Raw genomic sequence first — 25,280 nt, 5'->3', positions numbered from 1 at the left:
GCTTAAATGCATACAATGCGTTTTCTAAAGAAAAGTTGCAATTTAATAAAGGGAAATAGATTTTCAAAAATTGAAAGTGAATATGCCCTGATCGTTGACTTTAGGATGTGGGCCTCGGGTCTAACTTCCCAGGCCCATTTGTGGCTTCCGCTACTCAGCCCACTTGTAACTTACTGGTCAAAAAAATGAAACTCAAGGTACTAGATTTGATGATATCAATGCGAAAATTTAGGATGCCTAATCGTAGGGCTTTCAGTTCAAGTTTCAAAGGAAGAGGAAGTACACAAGTTAGGCAAAAGTAGAAGCTAAAACATAGGCGCTTTGCATGGTACCAGTTTACATAATTTACATTGTTCGAAAATGTCATCGTTTCCGTTTTGCTCCCGATTTTTTATTGGAAGATAGCAACTTTGCCCCAACAACAGAGCTCCACAACGCCCTCTCCACATCCGACGGCGTAAAGGTTTCATCTTCCGAACTCAATTCCTGCATATTTTCAACACCTTGAATAAGCTATGTTCAATGGACGATCATACTTGCAATTCAACAATGAACTCGTCCAGACTAATTCATGCAGTTTATTGCCAAGCAAGGAACCAAAATTAAGCTCAACTTAGCTGTTACCAAACGTACGTTTCACATGCCTTTTTTTGTGTAAGATCATACTTGCAAATTAGCATCATACTTACCAAAATTAAGCTATGTTCAATGTAAGATCATTCTTGTGTTTTAACAATGAGCTCATCTAATTCATGAAGTTATTGTCAAGCAAGGAACCAAAATTAAGCTCAACTTAGTTATTGCCGAATGCCACGCCTCCGTTTTAAAGCCATATAACCGATTCATTTGAAATAACAACTACAAGTGAACTTTCAATTATATTGTTCGCCTAAGATAAAACAATGTTGTACTCTTTCTACTTTAATTTTCGGGTTATTCAACTTAATTTTGAAATTATAGCAAAATACTAGTGAAACAAGATCGTTCCCTAGCATACATTCTATACCACAAACCTAATAAGATATGGATTGTCAAACAATATCCCACATATACTCCAACAGTAACATATATTATTGACTGACCTTAGCTTTAGCCTGTGACTTGTCGACAAACTTGAGATACTGCTTTGCGGAGTAATCTTTCGAGTTACCAAGAGCAACATTCATGGCCTTTGAAAAATACAGTATCATCAGGTCAACACGACAACACCAAAAGGTTGGAGAACACAGTGATTCGAAAAACAATATCACACCTCATCTGACATGAACGGAGCTGAATCCGGCGAGAAAGCAGCGAGAATGGCCGACGCTGTTGCCGGACCGACACCTTTCAGCACAGTGAGCTCAGAAATGGCCTTCGAAACGTCCGGAAGAGCCTGAAACGCCTTTAGCGACGCCGATTTAACGGTTTCCTCGTCCAGAGCCGAAACGAAATCCAACAACCGAGGCCTTGCAAAATGCAGACGCATTTCTAAGTATATGAGCTCGCGTTAACAAATCGATGGAGAAACTTGAGATAGAAAGATTAAATACCTCCATTTTCCTCGGGAAAGCTTCCATCGCATGAGTTCGGAAAGCTCAGGGACGGTGATGAAGGGGCTAGGGTTTCGAGCGCGGAGTAGAGGAGGGAGTTCTTCGCGGTAGTAACGGTCGAGCGAGACGAGATTAGGTTTTTGGAGGGACTCGATTCGAGAAGAGTAAGCAGAGAGGGCTTGTTTCCAAACACTTAAATCAGAGCACCCGAATTCAATGATCTCCATCTCTTCCTTCCTCTTTGCCTCTTCTGTTTTCCCGCCCAGAGCAAATTTTGGCTTTTGTTCGCTTGCTCATTTCCTTTTCCATTTTAAGTCTAACTAATTTTTGAGGCTTTAACTGAGAGGCTGATTTGACCAAAGAATTGGGCTTCCTTTGTTTTCATGGGCCGCCTAGCAGGCCTCAGGCTTCCAAATGTAAGTCCAATAGATTTATTATTATTATTATTAAAAAAAAAATTGTGGTGAAGAACAGGCCAATTCGATTAGTGTGTTTGAAATTCATATTTTGATGCCTGCTCATTGTGAGAAATTGTAGTAAAAAAAGGAGTTAATTTGGGAGAGAGAAAAAAAATTAGGAGGGCAAATTTAAATCAAATTACATAATTTGGATTCAAAATATAAAAATTGATTAAAAGTTACAATTTTCAAAAGTTCATGGACATTTATTGAGAGACTAAACTGATGTGATGAAAGTACCTACTATAATTGAGCTACTCCACATGGTTATCTTAATTCTTTATCGTTTTTTATTCTATAATTAAATTCTTGGTTAACCCACTAGTTGACGAGATTTGTTACCATGTCAGAACTCAGAAACCCTAAAATACCTTTGTATTTGACTGACATACCAGTCTCAACTCAGTATTTCTCTAACTAACTAAAAATTAACAATTTTTCGTATATAATTAAACCCATACATAAACTACAGGCAGAATATATATTGCTAGAAATTGCTCATCAAAATTAACCCGAACCCAAAATCTTTTTTTTTTTTGGCTCGATAACCCAAAATAAGATTGGGTACCTTATTTGACAGCATATCAAGTCCTTGTTACCAAATAATATTAAAATAAAATAATCAAATAATGGTCCATTATTTTCAACAATCTTGTAGCTACAAAAAAAAAAATATAGAGTTCGGTAATATCGTGAGAAACCTCGTAGTTAGTGTGCTGTGAAGGCGACATATTGAGATGGAGTTGGGTAATATGTGGGTGCTATAAGACCGAAATTTAGAGGGTATATTCCCAAAGTATACAACAAAAGTGGGTATTCCCAAAGTGGCTTCTCAGTCAAATTTCGTATGCTTGGTGGGAAATATTGCGACGAACTGTAAGTGTAACTTGGCTGACTTTCGAGTTTGTAAATACCACACAGTTTCGAAATTTTGACCAAGTTGGGACGTATTGAATTTTGTCAACGAAAGACGCCTGTGCGGAACATTGGTTTAGGATATAGTATATACCATAATGCCAATACCACCACCCAGATCTCATTCCTTGAAAATGAATAATATTAAAATAACTTCTTTAAGACTTTAACATGTAACTTTTTTATTCAGAGCTGCAGTTATATTTAGTACGGTATAAATTAATCAATATTACGCGTTGAAATGGACTTCCGTTTATTTTAACTTTGATGATAATGATATGATAAAGAATCAATTGTCATAACGACTAATCGTACAGGCGGGCAATTAATCAGCATGAGTACAATTTACCTTTACTGTTTGTGGTTGACTATATCACCTCTCGTATATATATAGTCCTACGAATTATATTACATTGTAATATTAGTTACTGACTATATATGTCATATGTGGTTGTGAGATGTGACTCAACCAGAGTAAAAGTCTTCAAAATAATATTATCGAATGCTTACGTACGTAGGTGATCCGCAACCATGCAAATGGGTTATGAATTGCGAAGGATCTTGGATTATTGGGTACTATTTAGATAAGGTAATATAAGTTATAGCTGTGTAGAATTCCCACTAATTTAATTTAAGTAGCAGCCAGGGGTAAATATATGGGCTACACAAAAAATTAACCGAATTACGACAATAATTGTAATGATTCTGATATAAAACTCAATGTCACGTCTGTTTAAATATATAATTTTCAACAAGCTACATGCTCCGCGCGTTGTTGCGGAATAATTAATATATTTTGATTTGAAAGAAAAAATATATAAAAATATGTCAAAATATTTAAGTTTGAAAAAAATGTATTTGAAGTTTTTTTTGAGATAATTTTATCTTTTTTATAAAATAAAAAAATCGATACAAATTAACACTACTTTGTTTAGGTTCCAATCTCTTATTTTTTTTAATTTAAAAAAAAATAAAAAAAATTTGTTCATTAAACATTGTTTTATGAGTAGAATGAGTTCCCCTATTTTATATATATAATATAATATGGTTGACCGTAAGAAAGGTTAACCGTAACAAAAGTGAATTTCAATATATAGTCATTTAATATTTTATTTCTCTACCTAAAAACTTCGAGTTTCTATACACGGTAAGTATTTTAATAAAAAATAATAGTGCGCGATTTTGACTTTCTTTGAATATGTATAGTCTTCCGTATGTGTGTTTTCCTTTTTTACCCATGCGCTCCAAATTGCCCCATTTGCTATCAATTTCATAACATTTTCTCACGTTCTATCAAAAGACTAATTTGACCAAAAATGCCACCATCTATGGTAATAATATTGACATCTATTTTTATCATTCACTACTAGATGTCAACATTGTTGACATAGATGGTGACATTTTTGATCAAATTAGTGTTTTGGTGAAAAATGAAAAAATGTTATAAAATTGATGACAAATGAGACAATTTCTCTATTTTCATAACTACTACTTAAAATTCAATAGCTATGTTTAGTTTAATCTATGTTGCTTTGATGTTTTGACTTATTATCATTTTATTTTGTTTAATGCAATTAATGACGAGCTAATTGAATAAAAGGGTGCAGTGAAATTGGATAATTTATTTCGGTGGATTATTTTAGGTGCTTAAAATTGGAGAATTTGTGTAGTTCAATGGAGTTTGGGTAATAGATGTCACTAATTTCCGACGATAGGCGAAGTAGCAGAGCCACTGATCGGAAGACGGCGGAAGCCCTGGCTTCATCGCAAGTTTGATTTTAACTTTTTTTATTTTTAAAAAAAATCTGAACGTTGGATGTAAAATCTAACAACCCAGAGATCGTCTGCTATTAATGGACCGAGTGAGCTTGGTTTGTTCTTATTTCCGTGAAGCTTCGAATGTGTCGACGAAAATACCATTACCGATAACACGGTAATTTCGTTGTTAACAGATGAAAATTTTTCTTCCACTTCGACTCGTAAAGGCACGTCGTCAGACACGATATTTCCGCTACTATCCGATAGCCGGGTTCAGTAAGTAAGCATCAGTGCCCTCATTTGAGCCTTAAATGTTATGAACTTCAAACAACCAACTAATCACTGTGAACTTGACGCGACATGTAGTAAATGCTTTCTGGCCCCAATTTTAGATCATACGTCTCGTCTCAATACACAAAGATTTATTCAGAAAAAAAAATAAAAATAAAATAATACAAAGCATAATTTCACAGCCATTTCAATATTTTGTTCAATATTTTGAAAAATCTTCAAAAGTCAAGACTCAAGACTCGGAACAAAATATTTTCTTCGCAGCTGTGCCTGTAAGTCATTTTATTTATTATTTATTTGTTGTGAAGAGATATTTTCTTTTACTTGGAATTCCCGAAGAAGAGACGTGAATTGTGAAACACAAAAAAAAAAAAAAAAAAAAAAAATAAAAGCGGATCGCTGGATGCCACGTCACTAGTTTTGTGAAGAAGGTGGTGGGGGGCGGGAATTTAGGGGCAAAAGAGGATTTTCTCCATCACCCCATAATACACACGTGGTCCCTGGGCGCACGTTAACCCGGTGCAAGTTAGCAAATAGCGTTAGGAATAGGATGTTGCCGAGCTGTAAAGCTGTCGTTTAATACGCGAAGCGAGGGCTATATAAAGGGCACGCTGTGACGAGATCCACGTGAGAGCTGTTTAATAACAAAACCAAAATTCGCAAAGAAAAGAAATACATTTGCCAAACAGAGAGAGAAAGAGAGAGAGAGAGAGTAATCTTTCTGATCTTCGCGAGGTCGGTCGTTCCGATTCGGCATTTGGAAATGGCGGATCAGTTAGCGATATGGTGGATCTTGACGGCGGCGATTGCCGCTGTGGCGCTGTACAGTCTGGTTCTCAAGAAGGACAAGAGTCGTTTGTCGCCGGCGAATGAGACGGAGTGCGTTAAAAGCGTCGCCGTCGATTCGAACGGAAAATCTGACGCCGACGTGATTATCGTCGGAGCAGGCGTCGCCGGAGCTGCTCTTGCTTATACACTTGGCAAGGTGAATTGTTTTTTTAAATTTATTTTCTATTGTATAATTCTTTTCTGTCGCTTTCCTGGATTTTATGGCACGACAGCTAGAGAAGTAAACAAAAAAAAAAAGCAATAAAATAACCTGCTGAATTTGGAAATTGTAGTCCTTTTTGACAGAGAGAAGGGATAAAGAAATCGGTTTTTTCTACAAAAATTGTGGCTGTAAACTTCTCGTAGCTTCGGAAGATAAAACAGAAATATATCGAATGCTTTTTCCACAATATGGTGGTAAATAGTTTACGATAGCTTAGTTCTTTAAATAAATTTTCCTTTGCTTTTGATCTTCTTCATTGTGGTTAGGAACTCTAATTGCATCATCGACTCCAATATAAGGACCACGAGCACCGATATTTAAGAACAATAATGATTATTCAAAGTAAAATAATTCAGATATTATATTTTCCTAAACTGGCTTTTGATAATCTGAGTCTACTTATATTTTCTTCGTGGGATTGCTTTGGGATACCTCTATATGAAAGACTTTAATGGTTATCTGATTTCCAATATGGCTGCCTACCGCGCTTTAATTTATGCCTAATTTTACAGCGATATTGGTGAATTATGTGACTAAGTGAGCCATCAATTTAGTAAAAATTACTTTACTGAAAATTCAATTAGTAAAAAAAAAAAAAGAAGCTATTTCCATAGCATGAATATTTCCCATTTTCTGCCCTGCTATTTCCATAGCATGAATATTTCCCATTTTCTGCCCTCATGAAAGGAAAAAAGGTTTGTTGCCTGGATTAAACGGCATGGCATTCTCATTGATTATCTTATGGTCTGTTCGAGTTAGGTAAAGGTCTGTTCCATGATGGATTAACTAAAGCCAACTAACTGAATTACCATTTGAAATGGGTATTGAATTTCAGGATGGACGGCGAGTACAGGTTATTGAAAGAGACTTGACAGAGCCAGACAGAATTGTTGGTGAATTACTTCAACCTGGCGGCTATCTCAAACTGATTGAGTTAGGACTTCAAGGTAGGCACTCCTGTCTATATTCTGCCATTTATGAAAAACAAAAAGAAAGAGAGATTGATTGATTTATTTATTTATTATATGTTGTTCTGATTTCATTTGGGTCCACAGATTGTGTTGAAGAAATCGATGCTCAGCGGGTGTTTGGATATGCTCTTTTCAAGGACGGGAAAGATACTTGTCTCTCTTACCCGTTGGAGAAATTCGACACCGACGTGTCTGGAAGGAGCTTCCACAATGGCCGATTCATCCAGAGGATGCGCGAGAAGGCAGATACTCTTCCCAAGTACGTTCTTGTATATATATTAGAGTCGAAGCTAACTATTCTCTCATAAAATACTAACCCCCTTTTGTTTTGATTTTCTTCAGTGTCCGACTAGAGCAAGGAACTGTAACTTCTCTGCTCGACGAAGATGGAACGATCAAAGGTGTTCAGTACAAGAACAAGAGCGGCCAAGAATTGACGGCATATGCTCCTCTGACCATTGTTTGTGATGGATGTTTCTCAAACTTGCGACGATCTCTCTGCACTCCCAAGGTCAGTCGAGTCTCCCTAAATCTTGCATTTACTGCTAATTTTCGTGATTACGTCAGTAGTTTTTTCTTTCACCGTCAGGGTGAAAATCTGAAATTTGATGCCAAACATATCTGCAGGTTGATGTGCCGTCTTGCTTTGTCGGTTTGATTCTCGAAAACTGCAAGCTTCCCTATGAAAACCACGGGCACGTCATATTAGCAGACCCTTCTCCGATTTTGTTCTACCAGATCAGCAGCACAGAAGTTCGCTGCCTGGTCGACGTCCCCGGGCAAAAGGTTCCTTCAATCTCAAACGGTGAAATGGCAAACTATTTGAAGACAATGGTCGCTCCTCAGGTACAAACTAACGCAGACCACTAATTTCCAAATCTCTTTGTGTCCATTTTTTTCCGGCACTGAATTGAGCAATTCAATTTGCAGGTTCCTCCTCAAATACACGACTCGTTCGTAGCGGCGATCGAAAAGGGTAACATAAGGACAATGCCGAACCGAAGCATGCCGGCGGCCCCTCAGCCGACCCCCGGAGCCCTTCTGATGGGCGACGCCTTCAACATGCGCCACCCTCTCACCGGAGGTGGCATGACCGTCGCCTTGTCCGACATCGTCGTGCTTCGGGACCTTCTCAGGCCTCTGCGAGACCTCAACGACTCAACCACTCTCTGCAAATATCTCGAAGCCTTTTACACTCTCCGCAAGGTATTATTACTAAAATGAAAGAATACCATCAACAGGGACAGAGATTTTTTGTTGGGTCTCTCTCTCTCTCTCTCTATATATATATATATATAATTCAAATTTGCTCTACACCCAACCTTTGATTAACAAAGCCAAAAAGACACGTATAGTTGTAAATATTCGTTAATAATTGTAAATATAACCATCAGACTCCAAGGGCATAAATGGAATGTTAAAAACGTTCCTACAATGGCACATCATCATAATGGCTATTTACTTAAAATGTACAAAAGGTTGACTATTTAGCGAATCTTCAAATTTTGGTGGCTTAGTTACTCAATTAATTGTTATTTGTTTTGTTTTTCATTTTAGTCCTTTTTAAGTTTTGATTGTAAACATGTTGGCCGTTTTCAGCCAGTGGCGTCCACCATAAACACGTTGGCCGGGGCGTTGTACAAGGTCTTCTGTGCTTCGCCGGACGAGGCGAGGAAGGAAATGCGAGAGGCTTGCTTCGATTATCTCAGTCTCGGAGGTGTGTGCTCGACCGGACCGGTCGCTCTTCTCTCGGGTCTTAACCCTCGTCCCTTGAGCTTGGTTTGTCATTTCTTCGCCGTTGCCATATTCGGCGTTGGTCGATTGTTGATGCCGTTCCCGTCACCCAAACGCATCTGGATTGGAGCCAGATTGATCTCGGTGAGCATTAATTTAACCCTTTCTTTGTACTATGCAGTGAACATATTTAATTTTTTTTATAAAATGGTAAAAAAAAAAAACTAAGAGGTGTTATTCTCTGCAGGGTGCGGCGGGAATCATATTTCCGATTATTCGGGCAGAAGGAGTGAGACAAATGTTCTTCCCTGCTACAGTTCCGGCGTATTACAGAGCTCCTCCTGTGAAGTGAAAAGCGATTTCCATATGATGATAAAAATTAAAAAATGTATCAATAGAAAGATATGTGCAGTAGAGTGGAACAAACGGTTCTCTTTCTCTGGTGTGTCATGTGTTCATTACTCAAATTTTTGAATAATTTAAATGCAGAATTACTAGCTCGATCCTCTGTGTCACTGTTTAATATTAAGGCTTAATTTAATAAGCATGACAAACTTTGCTTAGCTGGAGACTGGAGTTTCATGTGGTCCAGATTCCCAACCATCGTCAAGACGAGAGAAAAAAAATAATACATAAAACCATTTTGTCCTATATGGAAATTTCTAGTGGAAACTTGACCTTTTTCTAATTTAATATTAACCATAACATATGCAATTTTAACTGACTCGAGTATGATATTCGTTCCTCGAAAACAACCAAGTTTTTTTTTTATTTTTTGGCAAAGGAAAAACAGCAATATCTTGGATTTTATAGAGCAACTTGGAATTTACAGATTAAAAATAACAAAGCTCGAAATTGGAATCTATAGATCTTTATATCCTGAGGGAAAAAAGAAAAAGAAAAATGGACATATCTATGAATAAAATAAGGTAATTTTTTTTCCTATTATAAAAAAACTTCAAATTCTATTCACTCTGTAATAATAGTCACAAAAATGAATTATTTTGTTCCAACATCGTCACAAAGTGACTATGTGAAAAGTTTTTTCTTTTTCTTATTTTTTAGAGAAAAAAAAAATCCCAAATTTATTCATAGCTGTTCTTTTTTCCAAAAAGAATTCCGTAAAAAGTGAAGTGACCAATTTCCCTTGAAGTATATAATACGTGTACTCGCAAAATTATGAGATATGATTCCTCAATGAAGAAAAAATAAGGAAAAAAAAAAACGAGATATGGTTTTAATTTTAAATCGCGGTGTTTAGGTTAGACCCGACTAAGATCCATAAGGTTGTAGCATTATCAATCGGAAACTATCATAGTACCTCCATTTTGGTATATAGCGTATCTCAATCAGGAACTATCCAACTATTGTGTCTTGCTACCAGACCAACCCAAGATTTTGCTATTTGAACAAGTACGTAAAATGAGACTAGTTGCATATTTTCACAATCCATTGGATATCCGAAATCACAAGAAATGCGAGTTTATGTTGAGTCTCAGTCCCCAATATCGCAGATTCACAGAAGCAAATCGAAAAGTGATGATGAGAGCTTATCAAGAAATGCATATCAAGTGTTCGTATCCACAACGGGATTCTTTTGGTCTAGCCAACAAAGTTTAACTGGGCAAAAAACAATAGTTCAATATAATTTCATCTTTCTCAGCAAAAATAAATAATAAATAAATAATTCAGTCGTATAGTTCAATATAACTAAGTTTTGCCCAAAAAAAAAAAAAAAAAAAAAAGAGTTGTATAATACTATATTTGCTGTTCTGATAGTAAGATACATGTACATTACAAAAAAAATATTTCGGAGGGCATTGAATGTGTGACACATTCTATTAAGAGAATGCCCATCCTTATTGATAATTATACTACATTGTTTATCATTTTATCCCTCCATAATGAAGCCTAACATAAACACTAACTCCAAAAATTCTTCTCTCAGCTAATGATTCTTTGGATCTAGTTTACACTCAGGAGGAAACAAAAACGGTTGGAATTGCTCAACCTTACGCACTGGTTATGATTCGGAAAAAATAAATAAAATAATCGAGTTTTCACGAGTATGGGTCATTCATCTCTTTTTTTATGGCTTCATAGGACACCATTACCTCTTTAAACTTTGCTTCAGCGACCTCTGCAACAATCAAGGGAAACCATTTTAAGAATACAACACTTAGAAATTTCCATAAGTTCTTACAGAATTCCTATTAATAGCCGTCGCACCTTTGTTTTCCTGGTTCTGATCAGGATGAAACTGCATTGCCTTGGCCCTGAAGGCTGTCTGGAAGCGAAGATATAGTTTTAGTGATAAGAAATGTGAACCAAAAGGCTTCATAAAAGAAAAAAGATATTACGAGATAAGAGCTCTTATTTTCTAAAACTTATTCTAAGGAACAACAACAGGAGTTCATACCCTCGTAACTTTAGCAGTAACAGAAACCTAAGTCCTTTACTTGACTAAAGCATTTAGCTGTTAGATCAGTGTCTCTTTTTGACAAATAATTCCGAGCGGAAACAAGACAGAATAGTGTTTCAGGAAGAAAATTACAAAATGGAAAAAAGGATTACCTTAATCTCAGCTTCCGTGTAAGGTTTTGTTCTGAACCTGTTGCAGGAAGGAATTTTAAGAGGGGGAAATATGTTATTTGAGGATAAAAGAAGTGAAAGTTCTGATACGGCATGCGACAAGAAGATCACTGTGAAGTTGAGTATCTTTTTATTAATATGTTATATGATCACACGGTAAAGGTATATGCAGATGCAAAATTCATTAATTAAAAAGAAAACACTGATACAAAATGCAAAGATTACCGGGTATTCAAGAGGCCTGTAACTCTCTGAAATGATTTCTTCGTTTTCCTCTATACTCTCATATCATCAACCCCTTCTAATTCTATCTACCTTATAGACTAAGATATTACCAAATATTCCCAAAACCACCTCTCAATTAACAACTAATTATTACAATTGCCACAGCTCCTAAGTTATCACCATATTCATAAGTACTTTTTCTCATAACCAACTATTTCGTCACCACTCTGACCATCTAAAGAACGTTATGGACCCCGTGTTCTAATAAAAACCAAAGTACACCAAAATCATGTCCTGATATATCCTGATAAATACTAGTTACCTAGGGGTGGCAAAATGAGTCCCTGTTGATTCAATTGTGCACACGTAACATCACCGCGCTCATATCGCTAAATTTCTTATCCAGTCACGAAATTTTACCATTAGATACACAACAGCTTGTCGAAAATCACGACAGAACATTACGATACCTGTCAAGGCCCAACACAGAGTAGTGATGCGACAACGAAAAGCTGAGATTCTGCCTCGGAGCTTCCCTGTAACTGTTATTATTAGCCCTTCTATCCTTAAAAGAAGGGTCGGACTTCCAATACCAATCCTCTCTTTGGGAATGTTGGTGATACTGTCCGGGGCCCGCGCCGGCCCCGCCCTCTCTCCAGCTCTCGTAACCCCTTCTATGCTTGTTCCTCTCTCTATTGAACACGCTTTGCATACGCCTTATTCGCTCCTAATTAACCAACATTTCATTCAAAGAAACATCAATTTCAAACTCTCTCATCACAAGCAAAAAAAAAAGCAAGCAAAGTTTCTCTCTTTATGTATAAAAAAAAGCTCACTCGCTCACCACTCTCTCCATCTCTTCCTCGTACTCTTCTTGCATCCGCCGATTGTATTTCTTCCACGCTTCCTCTCGGAATGATTTCCCTGCTCCTTCTCTCCACGGAATCCTCGTTCCTGTTAGCTTTTTTTTTTTTAGGGTTCAAATCGTAGCAATATTAGTTTTTTTTTTCCCCTACACAGATTGATTAACTGTAAATTGAAAATCAGAAGGAAAATCTTTCTCTACTTTTTTAGGGCTACCTGAGAGCAGAACCAATCAAACGCTTTAAGCCCCCTCATATGTCCATACTGCCAAACAGTCTCAGGCATCAAAACACAGCTCGAATTCCAATCCGACCGAATAATATACAGAAATAAATTAATAATTTAAATGATTTATAAAATCTATTCACTTACAACCATAGTAGCGCCTGTGGCGCCAATCAAACCGAAGAGCATAGCGCCCCAAAGCTCCGAGTGCTGGTCCTCTTTCTGCTGATTGTAAGCTCTGTTTGGCGACCTGTACGGTTCGTCCTTATTCCGACTACCGTTATCCCCGCTCATCTTACGCTAATCAAGAGATATCAACGGCTATCGGGTCGAAGTTGATCGGAATCGAAGCTCAACGACCATCACTAGGGTTTTTCTTAGATTTTAATAAAGGATTGGATTTTTGTTTAGTTTTGATTGTTTTAGTTTGAATTTGAACGGCGTTTCGTTTGAGGGAGACCCAGTTTTGTTTTGGGGTTGATGATCTGTTTCAGTGGCGGCAATTGGAGCGGAGATTTATACCCACCGCCGTTGATTTTATTATGGATGTCCATCAACTACTACTAAGAATTTCGTCGTCTTGTCGTTGGCCCACTTTTATTATGTCGTTTATTTTGAGACGATGGAATGTCGTTTTCTATTAACATGTCGTTTATTTTGAGACAATGCAATGTCGTTTTCTATTAACATGTCGTTTATTTTGAGACAATGCAATGTCGTTTTCTATTAACATGTCGTTTATTTCATTGTTATCGTTTTTATTAAAAGTGTCGTTTTGTTTAAGTCATTTTATCTACATTGTCGTTTTCCTGAGTACTTGCCGTTCTTTCGATTCTGGGCCCACTTTTATTATGTCGTTTATTTCGAGAGAACGGAATGTCGTTTTCTATTAACATGTCGTTTATTTAATTGTTATCGTTTTTGTTAAAAGTATCGTTTTGTTTTATGTCATTTTATCTAAAGTGTCGTTTTCTTGAGATTGTCGCTCTTTCGGTTCTGGGCCCACTTTTATTATGTCGTTTATTTCGAGAGAACGGCATGTCGTTTTCTACTATTATGTCGTTTATTTATTGTAAAGTGTCGTTTTGTTTTTACTACAGTGTCGTTTTCTTGAGTACATGTCGTTTATTTTGAATTCTGGGTTATCAACTTATCATCATGTCTGTCGGTGTTTTTTTTAGCAAAATGAATTACAACTGTACAACCACTTTTTCGAACATAAACGCACATTCACTCTCTACCTCTCTTCGTCTAAAAAGTACACACAGTCAAGTGACCGATCGGATCTGCAACAACACACTCTTCTTTACCAAAGATATTCTTTTGTCTTTTAGCTCAACCACAGTCACTCTTCTTTGCTCTTTCATATCACACCACTCGTGTTACCAATGTAAGCTTTCACACAGCGCAGTTCAGCTTCTTTTTAGGGCTTTTTTTCTCATGCCAATTCGTGTGTTTTTTTTGCTTGTATAGTCGTACACAGAATGTGGAAGAGGCAAACAAATTCGTCTAGGCGAATTGGAGAAAGCTCGGGTTCTGTTTTTGAAACCCAGTCCAACTTAAAGAACAGACCTTCCCGCTCAATCCTCTCCATCGGCATCGTCGTCTTCATCGTAATAATCTTGATTTATACATCGATTGGATTCAGGATCAGACTTAGATTGATTTTTTTTTTTTTTGGTGTCTTGTTCGTTTTTTTTTTTTTCCAGGGAGCTTTGATTCTGTTTGCTTATTCCTTCACAGACAAAGGTTAGATCTCTCGGTTAACGAAATCCCCAAAATTTTGCAGATTGTGCGAATTAATCAATGGCAACATGGCAGGTGGGATTGGAAATACTAAACGAGTCGCGAATAGAAATGGAGGTAAAACTTCAATTAGTTAACTCTTTTATCCTAAAAAGAAAAAGTCTTGACAAACTTTTCTTTAAAATTTTTATTTTTATAAGACTGAACAAAGTTCAGAAGTGTAATAAATCACTGCTTTCATTATAAATTAGTTATTTACAATGCTTTCGTTGTTAATTTAGCTTTGATGTTAGAAGATCCGGTCTTAACACGAAGAATTATAATCTTTAATAATATGGGGATGAAAAAAAAAAAAAAATGAAAAGTGTAATGTCATATGTGACTGCTGATCATTTTTTTTATAATTTGGTTCATCTTTCAGTTTCTCTCAAGCACAAAACATTCACATAAGAATAGGGTTTGAGATGCTTAGTTTGCTCGAACGGAAATGAGATTGGTCTGTATAACTATAAAGATTATGTGGGTTGTAATTTTGTAGGAGACAGTGGTTTGTGTTCAACGGAGGTCCAACGGGCGATTCCCGTTCTGAAGAAGGCGTACGGAGAGAAGATGCTGAAAGTGTTGCACGTGGGCCCCGAAGCCTGCTCGGTGGTTTCCAAGTTGCTTGGAGAGCAAGAAACAGAGGCTTGGGGCGTCGAACCCTACGACGTGGACGACTCGGACGCTCAGTGCGTGGCTCTTGTGAGGAACGGGATCGTCCGCGTCTCCGACATCAAGTTTCCGCTTCCGTTCAGGTCAAAATCCTTCTCTCTCGTCGTCGTCTCCGACGCGTTGGATTACTTATCTCCGAGATACCTCAACAAGACCCTTCCTGAGCTCGTCAGGGTATCTTCGGAAGGCCTCGTCATCTTCTCAGGTGAGTATAGTTGCTATGAATATAATGATGTATATCTTTCAAATGGTGATAAGACAACTTTTCATGGCATATAAGTTATATTCATTACCTGCTCTTTATGTTCTTCAATCATAGGCTATCCCGATAATCAGAAAGCTACAGTTTCAGAGGTCTCCAAATTCGGAAGGGCGGTGAGTGATTACGAGAGGAGAGTTACTAATCGTGAATTTTGTCACTCTTGCAATTTTTTATTATTATTTTTTTTTAATTTGTGTATTGATTTGGTGTGTTTATTAATGTGATTGTGAAGGCGAAATTGAGGAGTTTTTCATGGTGGGTGAAGTATTTTGGTGACAATAACTTGGAGCAGAACGAAGGTGGCGCCAAAAAGTTCGAAGAAGCTTCGACCAAGATGTCGTATGCGTCGAGATGCCAAGTTTTCCATATAATGCCTTTCCATTGATTTGTTTTGTTATTACAGATCACAAACAAAAGTATTATTTATTACACGACTCATTCATTACAGATCAACAAATAAATATAAGAATATATGATTTGGGAAAATGTCTGCTGTGATCAGTTTACCATTTTCAATTTTTGATACTAATATTTATTTGTCATTTTTGGTATATGCTAATCCCACGTCTTCGTCCGAGTTTCACAGAAGACTACATTAACTCATTAATTTGTAATTGCTTTGATGCAGGGAAAAAAAAATCTCTTTACAGGTATATGAAGAAGAAAACATAGTTTATATTCAATCGATCAAGATTGTATTGCTCACAGAAATGATCGAATGTAAGCATTTCTAAATAGACAGGGGGTTAGTTAACCTTCGTCGCTAATTGAGAAAAGCTCATAATTACCCATTCACGATTAGAGAAAGTAGAAGAGAGACATATTTAAGGGAAGAAAAAGAAAATCAACCTCTGTCAATTGAAAGCCAAACAAATTAATTACTTATTTTTAATTCCGAAATTAACTAACAACATTTGTAACAGACTGATGAGAGAGAGAGAGAGAGAGGGATTAGTATAATTGTTGGGACTTGGAATTTTCGTCCGAGGAAAGAGACTTTACCATGATAAGTTCTGTAGTGAGAGCTTGAAATTGAAGCAGGGGAATGAGAAGAAACTAGAAGTGCCATTACTGTGTTGATATTTTTGTCTTTCATGATACTTATACAGGACATAAGGAATGAAAATTATTTAAAATAAATCTACGCTTGTTGCTTTCTTTCTACATCTTTCTTGAGATAAGTCTTTTCTTCTTCTTCTTCTTCTTCTTCTTCTTCTTTATATTTGTTATAGAGTGAAAAGACTTTGCGTACAAGCTTGAAATTTTCTATCTAATTTTTTTTTGCAAGACTCTCAACTGCTTGTGCTTTGATCTACAAATAAAGAGAAACAAAAAAAATAAAATAAAAATTATTTAAAAAAGCTGATTGAGTTTCTCCTTCTCATTTAGTTAATTAATTTGATTCTTTTGTAGGTCGGTTTTTTTTTTTTTTTTTTGGTTTCTTGAAATGAAGATTTTAGCATAAAGGGTATATGTGTTGGAGAATTTGTAACATATTTCGTGACAAATCAGTCAAGAAATTTAAGATTTAGTAATTTCATGATAGATTGGTAAGGAAATTCCCCAATTTCGTGAAAGATTTGTCACGAAATATGTCACGAATTTTCCAATTCGTGACTGGTCTTTCACGAAAGTTTGAAATTTTTTGTGATCGATTTCATTAAGAGTATTTTAGTCATTTCACATTTATTTAGTAACGGATCTGTCAAATTTTCATTTTTGGTAAGTCACGACCAACTAGTTAATTACAGGAAGAGAAGATTTACGGATTATAATTACAGATTTATAAAATGTTTGAAATGGTTTGGTAAAAAAAAAATTAATGTGTAAATATCTCATAAAAAAGGAAGCATTTTGATATGAGAGAAAGTGAAAATTTTATAGAAAAATGAAATTAAAAGGAAAAATGTGAGGGAAGATCAGAATTTTATATTGTGTTTAGAATTCATAGAAAATAGGGTTATATAGGTATATAGTCACAGTGTTATAAGGGTTTTAGTTTTAGCCAACCTTCTGTTAATTTCATGTTAATAGCCACAGCAATCTATTCACAGCATGTTAAAAGACGTGAATGACCTCAAATAACTCTAGCCAAATTCCCGCTCATTATTTTCAGCCCATTAATTCAAATAGAAAACAAAATATTCAGCCATAACTACTGACACAAATTGAGTGAGCATTTAAAACTCCATTAATGCAGATATCTATACTCTCTCTTTATCTCTACACAACCGATAAAAACAAAATCAACGCTCTGCAACATCGGTCGACGCTCCACCCTCTACAACATCGACTCCGACACTCGCCCACCTCTGCAACATCGGCCGACGCTCGTCGATGGTGATGGAAAACGGGCTGTGCCTATCGGATTTGATTGGTGGAGGGATTACAGGATTTCTTGTATTATGACGATCCTTCATTTTTTTTCTCTCTTCTTATTCTTTTCTTCTTCTTCTTTTTCATCGGAATTGCTGGTGGTTTCGAGTGTATGAGATTTGTTTCAGTGATAGTGAATTTGCTGAGATTTTGGTTCTGGTGAATTCTTATCATGTATTGTAAATATGACGTTGATTTACAGTTAATACCAATTGTTTAATCGTAATGCATTGTAAATACAAAGATGATTTACAGTATATTCGTGTAAATAAACTGAAAAAAAAATTCTGGAAATATTTTGGACGTTCTAAAATTATGAAAACAAATAATATCAATAAATGAAGAATATATTAATAGATTTTTATCCATAATGAATTGCCACGAAAATATAAACTAATTAGCTAAAGTCAACGCTGAAAATTTCCAAATACACGTTAACAATCTTTCCAAATCGGTTAGATTCAAAAATTTTTTTAAAAAATGCCTAATTCAATTAGCGGGCGTAATAAATAAGGGCAAATGTGTAAAACTAATTCAATTAATAAGATGCCACGTAAGCAAGATGGCTGTTTATGGGAAATTAACGAAAGGTTGGCTAAAACCAAATTGCTAGTGTTCAAGATGGTTACGTAGCCAATTATTTGTAGAAAATATGATGAAAATAAAGAGGGACTCATAAGAGATACACAAACGTGACCCTTACACGCACAAATTTAGTTATTTTCCACCAAATTTTTCAAAGAAAATGAACTCCGTTCTTTAGTTATGCATTCTCTTGCATTTTATTTTCCTCTTGTTTTCTTCGATCCAACAACTCAAGAAAAATAAGAGGGATTTCATTTTTCTTTCCCCCTAATTTATTTTGTCTCTTGTTTCCTCCAACAACACAAAATAAAAGAAGAGGGATTTCATTTTCCTTTCTCCCTATTTTTTTTTGCTCCATTCAGGTCCTAAGTGATCACACCAAAATTTAATTCGTCTGAGTTCATAGTGTATGATTGTGTCATATAAATTACGTTTCCATGTATTGTTTGACTTTTGGAAGTAATTGAGATTTGATTGAAGCACACAATTAAGAAGTGCTTATTTTAAACCGGATCGAATCCACTGAAATTTTAAACTCTTAGTCCGGTCTAAAACTGTTTTCCCTAATTCGGATCAATTGGATTGTTTGAATCGATCTAAAATGATCTAGTCCGATTATTATTATTGAAACGGCGATTTTGATTAGATCGGACAGGTTCTAACTATTCTTTTTAAGACCCATATGATAAAAAAAATTCATCATTGGTTATTTTTCCAGACATCAAAGCAGATGTATCACAAACAATGGTACAATAGTTAGTTCAATTTTGACTACCAAAAAACATCAAAATAATGATTAATTTTGTGTTTGTCAAATTCCAAGTCATGCACATTTCTATTAAAAAAAAAACAGTTGGAGAAGTATCAGGAAGTCTCACATCGACTATGGATGTATCGTTTGTGGTTCTTATAAAGGTTATGAGTTACTCAACCTATTGTCAATTGATTTTAAGATGGAACCCAGGGCCGGCCCAAACTCACCGGGGACTCTAGGCGATTCAATATTTTGGGGCCCTATAATCCTAATAAAAATTTAAATTTTCAGGGTAAAAAATGTAAATGTTTTAGAAAATGGGTCAAAAGTGTAAATTTTTAGGGTAAAAAAATGTAAATTTTCTTAAAAATAGGCAAAAAGTGTAAAATAATTCTTTTGGGGCCAACCTAATTGGGGGCCCAAGGCACAAGTCTTGCCCTCATTAGATCAAGGTCGGCCCTGATGGAACACCATGATATTTTAACATGATATTAGATTCAAACAGTTGTTCAATCCTACGTGTGGGAGAGGATATATCAGAGAGTCTCATTACAGTTGAGATGTATCTTTTTTACTTCTTATAAAGATTACGAGTTACTCCTTCTATTGTTGGCTGATTTTAAGATGGAACCAATCAAACTTTAACAAGACGTATTTGTGTGATAATGTGAATGCCAAAAAGCATATGCGCGTACAATCACTCTTGTTACGTAGTTAGAAAGCTTGTTTATGAATGTTTTTATTTTGTCTTCTTATTAGCAAGGAGACATAGTATCAAAAGCACACCATTTTGTGCCGTCAAAAAGTGTAACTCAAATCGCCATATCATGGAACTTTTGTTTAACACCTTTTTATTTATTTCTTCGCTCAAAAAACTTTTGTTTAACACCTGATCATTATGTTTCACGCTTCAGTATGAATTTTTATTTATTTATTTGTTATTATTGGGTAATAGAAACCAACTCAGAGTCACACCGACTCTGCACAAACATAATAACCAATTCCCATGATTTAATGCTTATATTACCCAAACACTTTTTTTTCGGTTGCAGATATGGAGACGCGTATTCTTCATTTTTTGTTATTTAATTCGGTAGACATATCAATGTATTTTCGTTATATTATGGGTATCAGACGTATATATATACTTTACAGACACGGATGATAATTAGTTAAATTAGCAGATTTATATCAAGCAACACCTAAAAACAATAAAAACGTTTCGCTTATTATTTTCTAGACATCTTTTTAGTGACTTTAAAAAATGCCGTAGACATTTACTTGCACTTCGAGTGTACTCATTTCATTATTTCATGCTGAATCCTAGAAAATTTCATATGTTATGGCTGAAAATCGTGGTGTTTGTGCATCTTTATTTTTTTTTTACAGGTTTTATAAATGGAGAGAGTGAGCATACTAGCCCAATAAACCTATCAATATTAGGAGAATAGCCAAATTTGAATAAATTAAGTAAATAACTCAATTAATATTTCACTACCTAAATTACCCTCATATATAAGAGCAAAACTCAATTTTCCCAAAACTTAAACCTAAACTCGTTCTCATCTTCGTCCATTTCACGCCGATCCACTTCACGTCGCCGATCGCCGCCGATCCATTTCACGTCGCCGCGTCGTCGTCAATCGTCGTCCATCCTCGTTGCTGATCCCTAACGTCGCCGGTGAGATCCGCCATAGACGCCGTCAAGATCCGCCATAGACGGCGTCGAGCTCCGACGGCGGCGATGCTCGAAGAATCGACGGCTCAGATTGACTCGAAAATCGGCGGTGATGGAGGGGATTGAGGAGAGACACTTTGTAAATTCACGAATCGGTTAATTTAATTAACCTACTAGAGTGAGTTAGGTTAATTAATTAACTGATTCGTGAAGGATTTGAAATTCACAAAAAATTTACAAAAATCATAACTTAAGTCAATTGATATTCAAAGCATTCAATTAATTAACCTAATTCCGAATTCAATCATTTAGTAAATTAACTTTACTCACAAACAAATCAGAACCTAAACTAATATTCAACAAATAAGTTAATTAATTAACCTAACTCACTCCAGTAGGTTAATTAAATTAACCTATTCGCGAATTTACCAAGGGCATTATGGTCTGAGCCGAAAATATGAGCTATTTGCTTAATAAAATGAAACTTTGATTATTCCCCCAATAAGAATGACAAACTTGATTAGTTACAACAAATTTCACTTATAAATAGGCGAACATATGAGAATTACAAAGATTATGCTAATTTTCTGAATACGTTGAGTTTTCATACCTTCTACAAGCAAATACTTCTCTTTTTTTTTTTTAACGATTTTTCTCTTTTTTTTTAGAAAAATCTCACATAATAAACCACTTGAAACTTCGAATTTGCAATCTATCCAATGGTTTAAATATGTTTAAAATCTAATTATATATAATGACATGATCTCATTAATCAGATAGTATTTTAGATGATTGTCTTTAACATTTTTATGCGTTAATATTGATAAATGACAATAAAGGAGTAATTTACTAAAATAAATGAAATGTTGATTAGTTCATTAAAAACAAGTTTGAAATTGGTTAGTTTATAATGTTTTTTTTTTTAAATGAAACTATAAACGCAAAAGAAAAAAAGTCAAATAAAATCATAAAGAAAAAAAAACCTATAAAAAAGGATATTTATGAAATAATAAAGTAATGACTTATTTGAGAGATTAAATTTAAAAGAAACTATGGTCGATATTCAAAGCTTAAAAAGTAGGGTTATTAAGTTATATAGCCACACGGTTATAGTCAATTGGGATATAACCTATCTTTGGTTAATTTCTTGTAAATAGCCAAATTAACTTATTAACAGATTAATAAAAGACTTATTTAACTCAGCCAAACATATAAAAAAGGCAGTTAATAGGCTGCCACATATGCAACTTGGCTATTTACAAATTATTTACCAAATGTTGGCTAATTTACAATTCCTATAATTTAGGTGTCTTACGTAGTCAATTTTTTGTAAAAAGTATCGTGCAATACCATGAATGAGTCTTAATATATATATATATATATATATATATATATATATATATATATATATATATATATATGAAGCTAATATATCCCGTCATCTTCAAGAAGCTACCATGAAAGACTTGATGTGGTAGCACCTAGCTAGACGCATCTATTATTTGCCAATATATGTTTGATAGTTGAGAATAGATATTTCTCCATGATATGGACAATGAAGCATTGTGTCTAGCTTTGGTCGCCATTGACATATGTGGGTTTGGCACAATATGTTTATATATAAAAGAGATGGACCTATTTGATCCTTTTATTCTGATGATAGTTTCCTAAAGGTGTCTCTTAGCCTTTTCAGGCCTCACATGACCTACTAAGCCTTATAGCTACAAACCCACGTGACATTTTGCACCAATTATTATATCCTCATTTTTATTTCTTGTATATATTGCCATAATATTTGTGACAACATATATAGTCTACTATTGTTTATAAAAATGATCTAATTATATACTATCAGCATGACAAATGACAATGTTGTGATCTGCCACAGCTGGGTAGAGTTATGATTTATGAAACATTTGGGCTGTCTCTCTGTGCGTGCGCTCACTTGGATATGAGCATGATAAGTAGAGAACCAATGTTAATTCCAGGTATATAATTATATATTCGGATATTTCATAATTCATATCATGCGCCTAGCTAGTTCTTACTAATTATTTATATTATTAAAAAGGGTGTTACTTAAAACATTCTTTTTCTTAATTAATATACTTTTTTTAAGAATAATAATGAACGAGTTTAATTATATGTATCGTGCTTCTGTTTTTAGAAATAAGAAGTACTCGATCGTTTAGTTTACAAAATACACAATCCAAAGTTAACACTCATTATGTAACTCACAACGTTCTTATAATATGACTATTTTTTAAAATAAATCATAATTGCATAAAGTGGGAGGTTATTTATCATAAATATTAAATATATTAATTAGGGTACATGTAGTATATATCTCTCTCGAGTTTTAATAAAAAAATTGTATTCATATATTTACCTTTTCAAATTGACCATAATTCAAAGTCGTACATTATATTATACGTTTATCAATCATTATGTTTTGACAATGTTAAAATTTTATGTCATAATAATCAATATTTGATTGAATTTTTATGCATAAATTCACAAAAATTGATAACAATATTATTAAAATTGTTAATATATGGCCAAAATGGGTTGACGGCAAGACTCATTTGGTGAAAAAAATGAGTTGAAGGAAAACCTCATTTGGTGGCTAAAATGAGTTAAATGAAAGTCTTATTCAGTGGTCAAAATAAGTTGAAGGCAAACCTTGTTTAGTCTTGATCGTGCACTTGGAGTTGGCAGCAAGTCATGGAGTTGGCGCCCTCATATGGTAGGGTTGGCGGCAAGGATGACCTTGGTCACCATTTGGAGGTTGGGGCATGGTGTCTTGGTGGCGTGGTTTGGGGTTAGCGCAGCAGCCCGAGTTGGAGGCACTTTTGATTGACGTCAAGGTGAAAGTTGGCGTTCAAAGTGGTTGACGATAAGGTAGAGTGAAGTTGGCGGCAACAACACTAGGCGGCAAGGGTGAGTTGACGGCCATCTTGAGTTAGCGATAAAGTTTACATGGCGGCCATAAATGATAGTTGACGTCAAGAAGTTTGAGTTGGCGGCAACGACTTGGCGGCTAAGAGGATTAGCAGTCATATGGAGGTTGGCGACAAGGAGGGGGTTGGTGGCAAAGAGGCTTAGTTGAAATTTTGTGCCTTTTTTTGGGGCTTCTTGAGCCCTTATTTGTGAGATTGTCTCATATATTTTTTTTCGTGACTTTGACATGAATATTTTGTCAATGAGATGAGCTTGAGAACTTCATTGAAGAGTCTCATTTGTGGGCTTGGTTGAGAGGCGTTTTGTGAGAGTCGTTTCGCAAAATCTGTTGAGAGTTTGACTCGGGGTTTGACTTTAAGCGCTGATCTATTCATGTGCTTGGACCTTGTGCATTGGCTTGATTTGTCGTTTTTTTATTTTCGGATGTCATTTTTACCTCGTAAAAATTATGGCATAACAAATCTCTTGATTAGTTTGGGTTCCATTCTTATTATACACATTGCAATATGATGATATTTATTAACACATAAAGAAAAATGATCTCTATTCTTTCACATGTGACACGTATTGTATCGAGTGTAGTTATACTTATATATACAGTGGTATATAATTATCTATGGTAGACAAATTATTTAAAACCAGTAAACTAATATATATATATATATATATATATATATATATATATATATATTGATGCACTACTATTAATTTCACACGTACAAGTACAACACATAGAAAGGACTAGCACATTTGCTAGAATGCCCATGTTGCTTTGTAAAGCAAGGACCGAGTTGACCCCAACGACGAAAAAGTCAAAACAATGCATGATATCTCTCTCTCTCTCTCTCTCTATATATATATATATATATAAATGTATATATATGTTCATGAATACATGTCCGCGTACTTTTTAGAAAGAAAATAAAGCAGGTATAATGAATGACGTTAAGATCGTGTATATATTAGCTAGCAAGGGTAATAAGCGCCATTAAATGAGGACGCAAAACCGCGTTTTGTTGGTTCATTTTGTGGCAGCTCATCATGATGGTTACCACTTACCGCTACCAAAATAATTCCTCTCATCATATCATATCATATATTATAAACTATGATCAGGTTAAGACTCTCCATCAATCACATGACTCTCTCTTAAAACCACATATAATCAAATCATATACATAAATTGGAGTATCTGATGTACGAAAAAATCAAAGATCAGATCAACAATTGAGCTGTATTCATTACAGACAGTCTTACACGTGTGCCTCCACGCTTCATTTTATTAATTTCTGCTATCTTATTCCCTTTCTCTATCCCCTACATGGAATCTCTACAGATTGTTCATATTTATTTTCGCTGCCCTTATTTTACTCAATTAATAAATATGTTTGACTTAGTCCAGTAAATTTAATAAGGGTTTGGTGCATAATAAAAATATGGATATGATCGAGATCATATGAGCACTGTCTTCTAGGCTTGGATTTAAAAATATCACATCAGCTTCAGCTTGATCAATATACTACAAGAAATTTGTTACAACATATGCGTGAAAAGTTTTAAATTGAAAAGTACTATATTTTTTTTTCGGACA

The 25,280-nt window shown here is 35.1% G+C and overlaps 4 protein-coding genes across 4 annotated transcripts; 2 read left to right on the top strand and 2 right to left on the bottom strand.

The window, feature by feature from the left end:
* Window positions 1–227: 227 nt before the first annotated feature.
* On the bottom strand, window positions 228–1,833 carry LOC149391925 (DNA binding protein). The gene is made up of 4 exons (XM_089620665.1): window positions 1,533–1,833; window positions 1,253–1,448; window positions 1,083–1,169; window positions 228–486 (listed from the first exon to the last, which is right to left on the bottom strand). Exons 1-4 carry the CDS (start codon window positions 1,757–1,759, stop codon window positions 364–366), a joined length of 633 nt encoding a protein of 210 aa, XP_089476791.1. The 5' UTR covers window positions 1,760–1,833; the 3' UTR covers window positions 228–363.
* Window positions 1,834–5,570: 3,737 nt separating this feature from the next.
* Window positions 5,571–9,211, top strand: LOC149391924 (squalene monooxygenase SE1-like). The gene is made up of 8 exons (XM_089618750.1): window positions 5,571–5,939; window positions 6,841–6,952; window positions 7,061–7,235; window positions 7,319–7,487; window positions 7,604–7,822; window positions 7,907–8,182; window positions 8,576–8,854; window positions 8,958–9,211. Exons 1-8 carry the CDS (start codon window positions 5,718–5,720, stop codon window positions 9,060–9,062), a joined length of 1,557 nt encoding a protein of 518 aa, XP_089474876.1. The 5' UTR covers window positions 5,571–5,717; the 3' UTR covers window positions 9,063–9,211.
* Window positions 9,212–10,368: 1,157 nt separating this feature from the next.
* Window positions 10,369–13,163, bottom strand: LOC149391923 (Chaperone DnaJ-domain superfamily protein). Its single transcript, XM_089621464.1, has 7 exons — window positions 12,764–13,163; window positions 12,608–12,655; window positions 12,372–12,488; window positions 11,998–12,254; window positions 11,285–11,321; window positions 10,940–10,997; window positions 10,369–10,850 (listed from the first exon to the last, which is right to left on the bottom strand). The coding sequence occupies exons 1-7, from the start codon at window positions 12,908–12,910 to the stop codon at window positions 10,771–10,773; spliced, it is 744 nt and encodes a 247-aa protein (XP_089477590.1). The 5' UTR covers window positions 12,911–13,163; the 3' UTR covers window positions 10,369–10,770.
* A 639-nt stretch (window positions 13,164–13,802) lies between these two features.
* Window positions 13,803–15,899, top strand: LOC149391922 (putative pectin methylesterase CGR3). Its single transcript, XM_089621306.1, has 7 exons — window positions 13,803–14,006; window positions 14,090–14,229; window positions 14,326–14,365; window positions 14,438–14,479; window positions 14,901–15,278; window positions 15,393–15,448; window positions 15,568–15,899. Exons 2-7 carry the CDS (start codon window positions 14,101–14,103, stop codon window positions 15,718–15,720), a joined length of 798 nt encoding a protein of 265 aa, XP_089477432.1. The 5' UTR covers window positions 13,803–14,006; window positions 14,090–14,100; the 3' UTR covers window positions 15,721–15,899.
* Window positions 15,900–25,280: the final 9,381 nt, after the last annotated feature.

The sequence above is a fragment of the Urtica dioica genome, chromosome 7 (assembly GCF_054948205.1).
Source record: "Urtica dioica subsp. dioica isolate 48M chromosome 7, U.dioica_male_clone48M_v1_H2, whole genome shotgun sequence".
NCBI classification, from domain to species: domain Eukaryota; kingdom Viridiplantae; phylum Streptophyta; class Magnoliopsida; order Rosales; family Urticaceae; genus Urtica; species Urtica dioica.
This window is presented reverse-complemented; position numbering and strand designations above follow the sequence as displayed.

Bases quoted from the DNA above. Each gene is read 5' to 3' on its own strand.
- LOC149391925 (XM_089620665.1), bottom strand. From the start codon at position 1,759: ATGGAGATCATTGAATTCGGGTGCTCTGATTTAAGTGTTTGGAAACAA. The intron at 1,449-1,532 runs GTATTTAATCTT...GCATTTTGCAAG, and splicing joins CTTTCCCGAGGAAAATGGAG to GCCTCGGTTGTTGGATTTCG. The intron at 1,170-1,252 runs GTGTGATATTGT...TATTTTTCAAAG, and splicing joins CTCCGTTCATGTCAGATGAG to GCCATGAATGTTGCTCTTGG.
- LOC149391924 (XM_089618750.1), top strand. From the start codon at position 5,718: ATGGCGGATCAGTTAGCGATATGGTGGATCTTGACGGCGGCGATTGCC. The intron at 7,236-7,318 runs GTACGTTCTTGT...GATTTTCTTCAG, and splicing joins AAGGCAGATACTCTTCCCAA to TGTCCGACTAGAGCAAGGAA. The intron at 8,183-8,575 runs GTATTATTACTA...GGCCGTTTTCAG, and splicing joins CCTTTTACACTCTCCGCAAG to CCAGTGGCGTCCACCATAAA.
- LOC149391923 (XM_089621464.1), bottom strand. From the start codon at position 12,910: ATGAGCGGGGATAACGGTAGTCGGAATAAGGACGAACCGTACAGGTCG. The intron at 12,656-12,763 runs GTAAGTGAATAG...ACTGTTTGGCAG, and splicing joins CCACAGGCGCTACTATGGTT to TATGGACATATGAGGGGGCT. The intron at 10,851-10,939 runs GTGCGACGGCTA...TGATTGTTGCAG, and splicing joins TCAGAACCAGGAAAACAAAG to AGGTCGCTGAAGCAAAGTTT.
- LOC149391922 (XM_089621306.1), top strand. From the start codon at position 14,101: ATGTGGAAGAGGCAAACAAATTCGTCTAGGCGAATTGGAGAAAGCTCG. The intron at 14,366-14,437 runs GTTAGATCTCTC...GCAACATGGCAG, and splicing joins TTATTCCTTCACAGACAAAG to GTGGGATTGGAAATACTAAA. The intron at 15,449-15,567 runs GTGAGTGATTAC...GTGATTGTGAAG, and splicing joins TCTCCAAATTCGGAAGGGCG to GCGAAATTGAGGAGTTTTTC.